At 36.1% G+C, this 13,401-nt stretch overlaps 2 protein-coding genes across 2 annotated transcripts; one reads left to right on the top strand and one right to left on the bottom strand.

Annotated features, from left to right (window-relative positions):
- The first annotated feature begins 10 nt into the window (after window positions 1-10).
- p2rx4b (purinergic receptor P2X, ligand-gated ion channel, 4b) lies at window positions 11-6,005 on the top strand. Its single transcript, XM_048209632.1, has 12 exons — window positions 11-1,674; window positions 2,464-2,611; window positions 2,709-2,780; window positions 3,653-3,725; window positions 3,809-3,905; window positions 3,992-4,072; window positions 4,250-4,391; window positions 5,106-5,242; window positions 5,334-5,427; window positions 5,523-5,588; window positions 5,672-5,779; window positions 5,856-6,005. The coding sequence occupies exons 1-12, from the start codon at window positions 1,535-1,537 to the stop codon at window positions 5,889-5,891; spliced, it is 1,194 nt and encodes a 397-aa protein (XP_048065589.1). The 5' UTR covers window positions 11-1,534; the 3' UTR covers window positions 5,892-6,005.
- A 431-nt stretch (window positions 6,006-6,436) lies between these two features.
- Window positions 6,437-12,924, bottom strand: p2rx7 (purinergic receptor P2X, ligand-gated ion channel, 7). The gene is made up of 13 exons (XM_048209630.1): window positions 12,723-12,924; window positions 12,391-12,538; window positions 12,179-12,250; window positions 11,942-12,014; window positions 11,639-11,732; window positions 11,329-11,409; window positions 11,029-11,170; window positions 10,413-10,549; window positions 10,237-10,327; window positions 10,086-10,151; window positions 9,900-10,004; window positions 9,676-9,783; window positions 6,437-7,313 (listed from the first exon to the last, which is right to left on the bottom strand). Exons 1-13 carry the CDS (start codon window positions 12,839-12,841, stop codon window positions 6,759-6,761), a joined length of 1,791 nt encoding a protein of 596 aa, XP_048065587.1. The 5' UTR covers window positions 12,842-12,924; the 3' UTR covers window positions 6,437-6,758.
- Between the last annotated feature and the right edge of the window lie 477 nt (window positions 12,925-13,401).

The raw sequence follows: 13,401 nt of genomic DNA, 5'->3' as shown, positions 1-13,401 counted from the left end.
CGGATGTCAGTATATTAGATCTGTGCGTTAGATCTTAAAGTGAAAGTAAACTAATAAATCTGCTGCCGTCTATGTCCTTAATGATAATCAAACAACAAAAGAAAAATTATTCACTGCTCTTGGCTGAGTAACTTTAAACAATGAGCATTTATATTTCATGGATAGTGTGAAGATTGGGTTAAGTGTCTAGTAGGTTATTTCTGTAGTAGCCTATACTATAGACCTACATGAAACAGTTTATTCAATTGTATTTTTGATATATTTGTTCTTTTGCTTGAACATTTTACTTGCATGATTTAGGCTAATAGTTTTTTTTCTGTTGTAATGAAATTACTTTTTAAAAAACAAACATGGTGGCAGCTTCTAATTTCAAAGCAAAAGGATATTTCTAAGATCTTTGAAGCAGTAGTTTACATGGGTCAAAATTCAGAAACAACGGAAAATCCCTAATTTTTAATACTATAGCTTTTAACTATGGTAAATATGGAAATATAGAGTAATTATATGCAGGTATGGCTCATCCACACAGTAAACTTCCAATAATGTAATTTGTTCATATGTCATAAATGCATTCAAAAATGAAACAGTTTTGTGTTGGCCCTGAGCTATGGAAATTACATGTAGGACCTTTATACAGTGCATGCCATTGTAAAGACTGTACTTCTGTCCCTTCTTCTATCCCCTTACCACTGCATTTTCAGCTATTAGGTCCCAATAGGCTGTTCCCATTCATTAAGCTACCCCGATTACCACCCCAGCCTTGAATTTATACATCTGTATTGATGAATAAGTCAAGTCCCACCCTATAGCTTTTTACATTCAAAAAGCTGTTTCACTCAGAAATGTCACAATACAGAAAGTCAGTCATAACTCCCATTATCCATTACATGACTTTAAGTTTGCTGAGCAGAATACTAATGATGTGAAATGAAAATGGCAAGATGCAATAGAGGTTTGCTTTTGTTACCTTTAAATTTTTGTTTTTTTTATAAGTTAAGGTTTAAAAAAAATAAGAAAAGATGTTGACTTAATGAAATGCAGTTTTGTTTAGTTAGACTCGACTCGGACTTTGCCCCTTTTAGACTCGGACATGACTCTGACTCGACTGGTGGACTCGAACCCAACACTGTTTATCGGTCACATTAAATGAACTAAAAGACATACCACAGTAAGGACATATTTGTGTATTTTCTGTTATAATTACAGCATATAAGGTGTTCAGGAGCTGTTGGTCATGCATGGCGGAGAGGATTTAACCACTTGATTTACATGGGTTTTACACGGTTATAGACACTGGCTTGCAAATGTGCTGAGTGCAAATGCTACTGGATATCTAACGGGCGTTTAACCAAATACATGCAGGTGGCTATCAATGCATATCTTAACACTTCCATTATTCCTGTATGATAAGAAATTACATTCAAAGCATGTGTAAATTCTGTTGAGAAGTGTGGTAGATGTAAGGCTACAGGAGGACACAGTGTTCTGACCTTACATCAAGTACTGTGGTTTTATAGTGGACATTTCATCAGCAATGGGTTGTAAGGACTGCTGCAGTGCTTGCTTCCACTGTTTTTTTGATTATGAAACACCTGTAACGCTGGTTATTAGTAGCAAAAGAGTTGGAGCCCTCTTCAGACTAATACAGTTATTGATCATCGCCTATGTTGCCATGTGAGTACATTTTTAGATAATTTTAAAAGACGTATTGATTACATCTACTTTTATTCTTTTTTTTAATGTCACTTTGAATAAGAGTGTAATATGATTTATGTAGCGCAGGGGAGTCCAATCCTGGAAGGCCAACATCCTGCAGAGTTTAGCTCCAACACGCTTACCATTGGTACGTTTCCCAAAGCGAACTATGGTCGCAAGTTCCGTCGTTATCAATAGAGTTCAATGGGACTTAGGACCATAGTTGGCTAACGATGCTTTTGGGAAAGGCACCCCTGGACGTTTCTAGTAAGTCTGATGACCCTGATTAGCTCAGGTGTGTTTAATTAGTTTTGGAGCTAAACTCTGCAGAACAATGGTCCTCCAGGAGCAGGTTTGGACACCCCTGAGAAGCCTATAGTTGTCTATTTCAGTGGTTCCCAACCTTGATCCTGCTGGAGTACCTCCAACACCACACATTTTTGATGTCTCTCTTATCTTACACACCAATCTGAGGTCTTGGAGTCTTTACTAGTGATCTGATGAGTTGAAGTAGGTGTGTTTGATAAGGGAGACATCTAAAATGTGCAGTGCTGGGGGTACTCCAGGATTAGGGTTGGGAACCACTGGTCTTGGCTAAATAAATATCCTCATTTTTGTATTCCCATGGGTATAGAAATGGAGAAATGGTTTGTTTATTAGGGACTGAATTTAAAGTTATGATTTCTATATATTACTCCCACATTCTCAGTGAAATTCAATGCAGTCTTAACTGTTCGGTTTAACTCTACATCTTTATTATACTTAAAGATATGTCTGCTGGCAGCAACACGCTTATCAGGACCAAGACTCAGTCATCAGCTCTGTCAGTACAAAGGTGAAAGGAAACATTTTGACCAATTCATCCACTGAGGGAGTTCATGTTTGGGATGTATCTGAATATGTCATCCCACCCCAGGTATCTTTTACATAAAACCCATTGCAGAGGAAATACAATGGTTTCTCTGAGTTATTTTGTTTGTCCAACTGACATATTCTACAATTTTTTTTTGTAGGGAGAAAACACTTTCTTTGTGTTAACAAATATGATTGTCACTCCTGGCCAGACACAGAGCAGCTGTCCTGAGGTACGATAAAACAGGGTTAAAGGGATAGTTCACCCAAAAATGAAAATTTGATGTTTATCTGCTTACCCCCAGCGCATCCAAGATGTAGGTGACATTTTTCTTCAGTAGAACACAAATGATGATTTTTAACTCCAACCGCTGCCGTCTGTCAGTCAAATAACTGCAGTAGATGGGAACTTCATCTATAAGAGTAAATAAAGCTTGCTTAGACAAATCCAAATTAAACCCTGCGGCTCGTGACGACACATTAATGTCCTAAGACACGAAACGATCGGTTTGTGAGAAACCGAACAGTATTTATATCATTTTTTACCTCTAAAACACCACTATGTCCAACTCCGTTCATGACTCCTTTAGTGATGTCTGATCGCGCTCTGACAACGGAAGTGATGTCTCGCGCATATACTTCAATGAGTGTCAGACATCACTGCCGCTGTCAGAGCGCGATCAGACATCACTAAAGGAGTCATGAACGGAGTTGGACATAGTGGTGTATTAGAGGTAAAAAATGATATAAATACTGTTCAGTTTCTCACACAAACCGATCGTTTCGTGTCTTAGGACATTAATGTGTCGTCACGAGCCGCAGGGTTTAATTTGGATTTGTCTAAGCAAGCTTTATTTACTCTTATAGATGAAGTTCCCATCTACTGCAATTATTTGACTGACAGACGGCAGCGGTTGGAGTTAAAAATCATCATTTGTGTTCTACTGAAGAAACAAAGTCACCTACATCTTGGATGCGCTGGGGTTAAGCAGATAAACATCAAATTTTCATTTTTGGGTGAACTATCCCTTTAACATATGTTGTGTCCACTCTCAAACATGAAGGGACTGTTGGACATTGCATTATGAATGATTTCTTTTTACAGATTCCAAGTGAATTCACTAACTGTGAATCAGACAGTGATTGCAAAGAGGGATTCAATGAAATCCGTGGCAATGGTGAGTTTTCGTGTTCTGCATAACGTTTGCAATGTAAGACACAAGTCAATGCCACAAAGCAAACTCTGTGATCCTCCTCGCAGGTGTTCAGACTGGCCGATGTGTACAATACTCTGATGCGATCAAAACCTGTGAGGTGATATCATGGTGTCCACTTGAAAATGACACCGTCATTCCAAAGTGAGTGTCTTTAGTAAAAGTTAACAAGTTTGATGCCATTTGCACAACTGAAACTGGGGATATTAATATAGTTTGTGATCGTGCAGACCTGCTCTTCTTGGTGCAGCAGAGGACTTCACAGTGCTCATCAAAAACAACATACAATATCCAAAGTTCAGCTTCAGAAAGTAAGTTTATTCATTTGTAGGTCATGCATTTCACTCTTACGATAAACAGAAACACCATTATGGTGATCAATTGAATCTAAGGTGTTCAATGATGACTGGTTGAGAGAGAAACATTATTTTACATTCAAATGTAAATTAATTTGATCCTTTCAAAGTCATGTTTTGTGTTATTTCTAGACGAAACATTCTGCATCACATCAACTCCACATACTTAAAAAACTGCACGTTCAATAAAAAAACTGACCCACACTGTCCCATCTTCCGTCTGGGGGACATTGTAACCGAGGCCGGAGAAGACTTCAGCGTCATTGCTCTTAAAGTCTGTATCTTCAATAATGCTATATATCTGTATTACTTTATATACACTACTGTTCAAAAGTTTAAGGATAGAACAATTTTGGGATAAAATATAATGTATCCTTGCTTTTACTTAGCAAGGATACATTATATTGGTCACAAGTGACCATAAAGACATGTTACAAAAGATTTCTATTTCAAATAAATGCTGTTCTGTCATGTTTAGCATGTAATGAATAAGACAATGTTTGGTCTTGGCAGAATAGATCTGCTACGCTGCTGATCTGAGTACGTTACTTGCTACTGCTAATACATACACGACAAGCTGCTTTGAGCAAGTAAGAAATGCTGCTGCTGCAGTACAATTCATACATGAATTACCCATAGCAGATCTATACAGGCGGAGCTGGGGAAGGGGGAGGGTTTCTGAAAGCGTGCTGCACTGCTATAGCAAATGCTGACCAAGTATTTGAAGGTTGAGCATGCAAGCTCATTGGCCACTAAGACAGCAGGAACCAATCAGCTGTGCCCTATAGATAAGGATGTGATTGCAAGCAAATTGAGTTAAAGACCTATTAGCCTGCGCCATCTAGAGTTTCATGACAGAACTTTGTATTTCTTTTGAAATTTCTAATCATCAAAAAATTCTATTCATCAAAGAATTCATTTTACTTATATATTAGTGAAAGGTCTATGAGTTATTTATTGTAATTGACAGTGTGTTTTAATGTTAAAGGGTGGTATTATAGGGATTTTCATTGACTGGAGTTGTGACTTGGACTTCTCAGAACGCTTCTGCATTCCCAAGTATTCTTTCAGCAGACTGGACAACAAAAATCCTGAAAATAACGTTGCCCCTGGCTACAATTTCCGGTATATTGAAAAATTAGATTTTTGATTGTAACATTTTGTATCTAAAGCTATCTTTATTTTTGTTGGGTAACAATTTTGTTCTTCCCCACAGATACGCTAAATATTATAAAAACAATGAAAGCATTGAAACACGGACATTGATAAAGGCCTTTGGAATCCGCTTTGACGTGATAGTGTTTGGGACGGTTTGTCTGCTAGTCTCTAAGAGTATGACATAATAATCGGCATCTATTTAGTCAACATTCAGATTTGTTTACTCTGTATTGTTTTGTCTCTATAGGCTGGTAAATTCCATATTGTGCCCACTATTGTGAATCTTGGGTCCACTCTTTCTTTTCTTAGCTTGGTAAGCACTAGTTTTTTAATCACCCATTTGAGTGAATAGTCTTTGAATCAAGTATTTTCATAGTGTTCCTGAACTTCTCCCAGGTGAATGCGGTTTGTGACTGGTTCATGCTTACTTTTATGAAGGACAGTGACTACTATTCCAAACATAAATTTATTCACCTGAACAAAAAAGGTGACTGTGTGCCACTGGTGAGTAAAATCACTTAAATTTTTCTGAGTGATTTATTTATTGTTTTGCAAAATTAAGTAATTTTATATGTTATAGAGCTCCATGGAGACCACCTCATATGGGACTCCATGATGGAATTGGACTGGACACTTTCAGTGCACTTAAAACCATCAACATCAAATATGTCCTTGTATTTTACATACACTACCATTCAAAAATTTGGGGTTGGTAAGGTTTTTTTATTTTTATTATATATATATATATATATATATATATTATTTTTTTTTTTTTTTTTGAAAGAAGTCACCAATGGTGCATTTATTTGATCTGAAATACAGAAAAACTATAATATTCTGAAGTATAATTTAAAATAACTGTTCTATTTTGATGTGTGTTAAAATGTCACTTGTTCCTGTGATGGCAAAGTTGAATTTTCAGCATCATTACTTCAGTCTTCAGTGTCACATGATCCTTCAGAAATGATTCTGATATGCTGATTTGGTGCTCAATTTCTTATTATTATTAGTGTTGAAAACAGTTGTGCCGCTTAATATTTTTGTGAAATTTTGTGAAATATCAATCAAATAGCTGAATAAAAGTATTAATTTCTTTAAAAAAAATCTTACTGACCGCAAACATTTGAACGGTAGTGTATACTAAATTTGATCCATCACATCTTATTAATATACTATAACTTATTTTATTACAGTTTATTACAGTTTATGAGTGTATCAGTGTAAATCATTAGTAAACCAGTTTGGCTGTACATGCTTGACCTCTGGATTCAATTTTTTGTGTTAGTAAAAACTTAATGACATGTTTATGTTTCTTCAGGATTTTTTTGTGGTTAATATGATACATCGTTTGCTTTGCAGGTTAAAATTGTAAAAATGACCCATGATGTTCTGTATTTTTGATTGTAGTTAGTATCATTCCCTTTTATGCATAATCATAAGGCATTGTCATTCTGATTGAATTTCTAAAAATGAATAAAGTCTGTTATCTATTGAACTGTGTCTGAGATGGTATGGCCGGATAGAGTCTAAGGCCACTGTATTTCCCATCAGTGCTTGGATATTCTGCTCTTATCCTCCATATACAGCAACTGGGTATTACTGGAATGGCATCTCTGGGTGTGCTGTCACCAAACCGCCATCTAATGAATTGAGCATAAGCCCAATGGCGCAGCTGAGCCCCCTCATGCAGCTCTGCTAGGGGATCCACATAGAACAAAGCAGTCTCCAGGACGGAGCGACCGACAACCAGTGTTGAAAAGAGCGGGGAGGAGGTTATGCAGCGCCCTTTTCCTGATCTACAGCACAGCTGCTCTTGCAAGATGTCAGAAGGCCGACAGCAGCCACACTGACACCAGGCCGGACACCCAGACTGTGACGTCTCCAATAATGGTGTATTTGTGCTCTGTCCGCTGCTGTGCCTTCTGGGAAGGTTTTCGTCTACCATAAGTCCACCGCTCTGGCCATTCTGTACAGGCTCACTTCTGCTTTGGCTACACTGCAGAACACTCATCAGAGTCTTCATGCTCGCCAAATCATTCTGATAAGAGAACAGACCAGGTCTGTTAAGGGTACATTTACACGACAGAGATGTACTAAAAATGGAAACGTTTTTTTCCTATGCGTTTTTCACGTACAGATGACAATGTTGTCAAAATGATCCCCGTTCACATGGATCCACAAAAACGATTTAAAATGCAGTATTATGCATACCAGCCCAGTAGTTGGCGATGTCACTTTGTCAAGAAAAACTATGTGCCTACAGTCTGAACATGTCATATGCATGCGCATGACATCACAGTTTTTACAAATTTGCGTTTTTGTAGTTTACACGGTGACGATAACGGTATAGTTTTCAAAAACTTGCACTTTGAAACCCATTTTCAAAAGTTTGGATTTTCACACCATTGTTGTGTAAACTGCCAAAACACATACAAAGTTTTCGGTTTTTAGCTGAAAACTGTGTCGTGTAAACGGCCACTGAAATGAAAACAATAAAAAAAAACATTAACAGTATTAACTGACATAAAATATAAAAAACATTTATTTTATTTCAGCTAATGGTTGAGGCAACATTTCTCATTTTAATTTAGTTTTAACTTCTAATAAAATAAACTAAAACTGAAATAAAATTAATATAAACTATACAGACATTAAAAAACTAATTCTAATAAAAAAATGACAACATTTCTGAAACTAACAAACGAAATAAATGAAAATGGAATAAATAAATAAATAAATAAAAAAACTACTTCAAAATATTAAAGGTGCCCTAGAACTTTTTAAAAAAAGATGTAATATAAGTCTAAGGTGTCTCCTGAATGTGTCTGTGAAGTTTCAGCTCAAAATACCCATAGATTTTTTTTTTATTCATTTTTTTATCTGCCTATTTTGGGGCATCATTATAAATGAGCCGATTCAGGGCTACTGGCCCTTTAATTCTCGCGCTTGCCTTGAACAGTGCATAAACAAAGTTCACACAGCTAATATAACCCTCAAAATGGATCTTTACAAAGTGTTCGTCATGCATGTGGCATGCATGCGTCGGATTATGTGAGTATTGTATACTGTTATATTATTTAAATTTGATTCTGAATGAATTTGAGGCTGTGCTCCGTGGCTAATGGCTAATGCTACACTGTTGGAGAGATTTATAAAGAATGAAGTTGTGTTTATGCATTATACAGACTGCAAGTGTTTAATAATGAAAATAGCGACGGCTCTCTTGTCTCCGTGAATACAGTAAGAAACGATGGTAACTTTAACCACATTTAACAGTACATTAGCAACATGCTAACGAAACATTTAGAAAGACAATTTACAAATATCACTAAAAATATCATGATATCATGGATCATGTCAGTTATTATTGCTCCATCTGCCATTTTTCGCTATTGTTCTTGCTTGCTTACCTAGTTTGTTGATTCAGCTGTGCACATCCAGACGTTAATACTGGCTGCCCTTGTCTAATGCCTTTCATAATGTTGGGAACATGGGCTGGCATATCCAAATATTGGGGGCGTACACCCCGACTGTTACGTAACAGTCGGTGTTATGTTGAGATTCGCCTGTTCTTCGGAGGTCTTTTAAACAAATGAGATTTATATAAGAAGGAGGAAACAATGGAGTTTGAGACTCACTGTATGTCATTTCCATGTACTGAACTCTTGTTATTTGACTATGCCAAGATAAATTAAATTTTTCATTCGAGGGCACCTTTAATAAAAATGAATAGTATTTTACTGATTGATTTTGTGATAATGGAATGCCAAATAATAAATTAATCCAACCAAAAATTTTAAATTGCTTAATAATGAAAGTCATCATTTACTTACCCAAACACTATTATAAACCAGTTTGACTTATTTCTTTAAAAAAACAAAAACCTAGATAAATTAACGAATTCAATACAATATCAGTACATATCGACTCATAAAATCACTAAAGCTGGTCAGCAATATTATACATGCTGATACTGTGATATTTTCACAGTATTTAAACACCATTTTCACAAATTTAGCAGGGAAATAATGATGGCAAGCCAATGTAAACAATTCATAGATGGTGCACAGGATTTTACAATTTACAATTTTTCCAGTTCTTGGTAACAGCACCTGGGAAATAATGGAGTCCTTGCTGACACTTCTGGGTGTTTTATTAGTGTTAAAGTGAGTCAGAATGTAGTTGCCATTGTATTGCGTTCATTTTGTTCTGTGAAAGAAAGTAAGTCATACAGGCTTGTAATGACATGAGAATGAGTAAATGATGACAGAACTTTCTTTTTTTGGGTTAACTAATCTTTTAGTATAGTTTTATAAAACTAAGATAATGCTTTATTAATGATTTAACAACAAGCATGAATTTACTGGCAAATGTGTGACAATATAATATGAGGATCTTACTTTGCGCTGGTGTACGGAAAGGGGTTTTGTCTCCTGTAGTCTTTTCTTTCTGGATTTTTTCACCACCCTTAACTTGTCCTCATCCACAAATGACACACAAAGGAAGCACTGCAACAGACACGTTACTACAAGCTAAATTCATACATACAGATTGTGTAAAGCATTAACAGTGTCAAAACTCTGCCACACAACAAACTGAGTCAGTGTTTTTAATGCGTATTCACCTCTTCCCGGTCCTGAATGGCCTCAAACTTCCTCTCTGTGTAGCTCTGCTTTGCCTCTTTTGAGTAACAGCCGGTCCCAATAAGCCAGTCCAGGAATATTGTTGTCTAAAGAAAAAGAAATAATTACCATTGAGTTACTTCAAACTGTTTTCCGAATTGCCATCTGAGGGCTTAAAGGTTACTTACGATAGCATAATACGAGAGCGTGGATCCAATGTAGATGATTAGCTGAATGATGCTGAACTTTCCAGCCTGTGAAGAATATAGAGAACTTTTTATGTGTCTTAAAATCTAAATCGAACAGGCAAAGTTATGACGATATAGGATATGATCTTACCTTCCCAAACACCATCACATCAAACCTAATGCCATACATTTTAAAGAGCGTTCTCTGCTCCACACCATTCACTGTAGAGTATCTCGCAAACCTACAAAAGATAATATCTTTAAGAAAGGACTGTTTCTGTTTTTAAGAGTTCACATACTTTTCAGTATGATTTCAGTTGCTCACACCTGAAGTTGAGCCCAGGGTACAGGGTTCGGTTGCTTTCTTTTTCGTCCAAGCGACGGAACGAGTATTTGGGCAGACAGCTGTGAAAGATGCGGTTCAGGTCACAGTCCCAGTTGATCTGGATCCCAATCACACCACCCTGTGAAGCAGACACTACCAGCAATGAAAAATGGACAAGGCTATACTGGCGTGCTTTATAACTAAATTACACAAATACACTACCGTCCATACGTTTGAGGTCAGTATGATATTGTTTTAAAGAAATTAATACTTTTAATCAGTACGGATGCATTAAATTGATCAAAATTGACAGTAAAGACTTTTATAATGTTACAAAAGATTTCTATTTCAAATACTTCTTATTCATCAGAAAATCTTAAAAATTGTATCACAGTTTCCATAAAAATAATAAGCAGCACATCCATTTTGAACATTAATAATAATAAGAGTACAAAATAATTTTCTTGAGCACAAAATCAGCATATTAGAATGATTTCTGAAGGATCATGTGACCAGGGTTATTATCGCTAACCAAAACTAACATTAACTGAAATAAAATAAAATAAAATATATAAGAATAGTGTACGTTTTAGTGTGCTTGGAAAGAAAGGCATTTACCTCCACTGCCATCTCTGAAAAGTTCTCCTTGGCCTGACTCACAATGTCTCCCAAACGGAAAATGGGGCAGTATGGATTTTTGTAGTGGTTATAGATGCAACCTTTAAGGTCAGTGTCCTTCATTTCAGGCAGGATGTTTCTTCTAAGAAAAAAGGATAAATGGATATTATCTATATTATTAGTTTTTAAAAAATGAATATTACCCTTGGCATCCTTCTGGCTAGCATTTACTTCAAATACTGCTAATACGAATGTTAATTTGTGCTGTAAATGACATAGCATTTGCAACTTATGTACTACCTTATGTAACTAAAAGCCGGAAATCTGATGTTATTCTTGATCATCACAGTGAAATTTTCTGCAGATGCTAAAAGAGCAGGTCTGGGGAAACAGAAATGAAAAAGCCTGACATAAGTAAACATCCGTATACAGAATCTCAGTTTATTAAAAAAGTGCTAAATAAAAGTGCATGTTCCTCAAATAGGTTCCTCAAACATCCCTATGGCAGCACTGGCAAGTCTAAACTGCAGCGTCAACTCTTTTGCTCATTTTGTAACTTGTGAAGCATCACAGCAAGTTTATTATAAAGTAACACTGCACATTACAGCACCTGGGATTCTTCTTGTTCTCAATGGGGCACCAAGTTGTAACTTCACATGTTTTCCTTAGTACGTCCAACTTCACACAGGCACCTGTTTGAACACCTTAGAGGCGAACACAGGAACAGACCTCAGATCATGGAAAGACTTAGGATAATGGTTTAGGCTTTTGTTGAAAAAAATGCAGCTTGGGTAGTATTATTCAAATATTTAAACAAATGATTGATTGAATGGTCTGGCATTTAAATGTCTCCTCTTAAGCTAGATAACAAATCTGCAGCCAGGACACAAATTGCATCTTCATATAACATTACCATGGCTATGTTGGTCAAAGAATCCTTTCTCGCAGTCTTTATCTGTTCGACACAGCTTCCCATGTGGTGGGACCTGAAGTAGAACATACAAACATCTGTTGAATGGATTATATTTGGCTTATAAGGACAGTGGAGAGCGAATCATCACTTAATACCATGGGCCACAATGCAAATAAATCTTCAAGACTTAAGATATATTTCATATTTCACTGCAACAGAAATCAAAATAACACTTACCTCTGGGCAGTTACCTTGTTTTTGGTTCTTTGTGACTATGACATTCGTCGCAACAAAGAATGAGTTTTTTCCCTGCCGAAATAAAACAAGAACAACATTTCATAACTTGTCACCTTGTTTTCAAGTGTTATTGGAATACAAGCCCAAATCTGCTTACGAACTAGCTTATTGTTTGTGGTAAGAAAAATAATAATAAATGGTGGTAGTGTTACCTGAGATGGTCCACTGTAATCCACCACATCCCACACAACTTTTCCAATGTCTGGTATAGATATCTCTGCCACTCCCTTAACCTTTGTGGTGACAGAACTGACCACTAGATCATACTCTTGATATTCTTTATTCCATAACATCATGATACTGGAAAGTAAAGACATAAGACTGAATTGGGTCTCTGAATGAAGAATCTAGTTTCATCAGTACATCTAAACACAGCATAACAAGTGTAAATGACACAAACTATCGCATGAATGAGCTCTTGTTAAATGATGCGGGGGCGAAATGCATGAAAAACAGCGGAGACAAACTACTCAGAAACACTTACCAAATAAACATCAAGATCACTGCGTTTAAGGTCCATTTCAGCGACCCAAGTCTGACGCTCTTGATTTTGACGAGTTTTTGTGTATCATATTCACAGAGGTTCAGCAATATGCAAGGCATGGCGGTGATTTAGTAAACACTGGGGAAGAATGACTGCGGAGTGCAGCTATGCTGCTGAGCTCGCGCAGAAGAAGTAGGTCACATGGTCTTCTGGAAGACAGTTATATACACTCTTTCTTAGGACGGAGAAAGAATTTTAACTGAGACAAATGTATTCAACATGATTACATATTAATATCTATTTTCATTTCGGAATATGCCTCAGTCTTTAAAGAAAAAAAGATAATTTAAATACATTCTCAATAAATATTTTTATTTCCTGTTATGCAATTTCATTCTCACATTCAAACATTTTAACTTAAACAAAACATTTATTTTATATTTTAATATATATTTTTTGTTACATTTTCATCTCACTTTACCATTCACAGTGGCCCTAAAAATAAAAATAAAACATTATTGTTACATTATACTGGTCGTATATATATATAAACAGTAATATTGTGAAATTTGAAATTTTCTATTTTTTTCTATTTTAATATATTTTAAAATGCAACTTATTCCTGTAATGACAAAGCTGAATTTTCAGCATCATTACTTCAGTCTTCAGTGTCACATGA

Source organism: Megalobrama amblycephala, linkage group LG12, assembly GCF_018812025.1.
Source record: "Megalobrama amblycephala isolate DHTTF-2021 linkage group LG12, ASM1881202v1, whole genome shotgun sequence".
NCBI lineage: Eukaryota > Metazoa > Chordata > Actinopteri > Cypriniformes > Xenocyprididae > Megalobrama > Megalobrama amblycephala.
This window is presented reverse-complemented; position numbering and strand designations above follow the sequence as displayed.

Excerpts from the sequence above, each read along its gene's own strand:
- p2rx7 (XM_048209630.1), bottom strand. The coding sequence starts at position 12,841 with ATGCCTTGCATATTGCTGAACCTCTGTGAATATGATACACAAAAACTC. Across the intron at positions 10,550-11,028 it reads TTTCAGAGATGGCAGTGGAG|GGTGGTGTGATTGGGATCCA; the intron begins GTAAATGCCTTT and ends TCTGCTTCACAG. Across the intron at positions 9,784-9,899 it reads CCATTCAGGACCGGGAAGAG|TGCTTCCTTTGTGTGTCATT; the intron begins GTGAATACGCAT and ends TGTCTGTTGCAG.
- p2rx4b (XM_048209632.1), top strand. The coding sequence starts at position 1,535 with ATGGGTTGTAAGGACTGCTGCAGTGCTTGCTTCCACTGTTTTTTTGAT. Across the intron at positions 4,073-4,249 it reads CCAAAGTTCAGCTTCAGAAA|ACGAAACATTCTGCATCACA; the intron begins GTAAGTTTATTC and ends TGTTATTTCTAG. Across the intron at positions 5,428-5,522 it reads ACGTGATAGTGTTTGGGACG|GCTGGTAAATTCCATATTGT; the intron begins GTTTGTCTGCTA and ends TTGTCTCTATAG.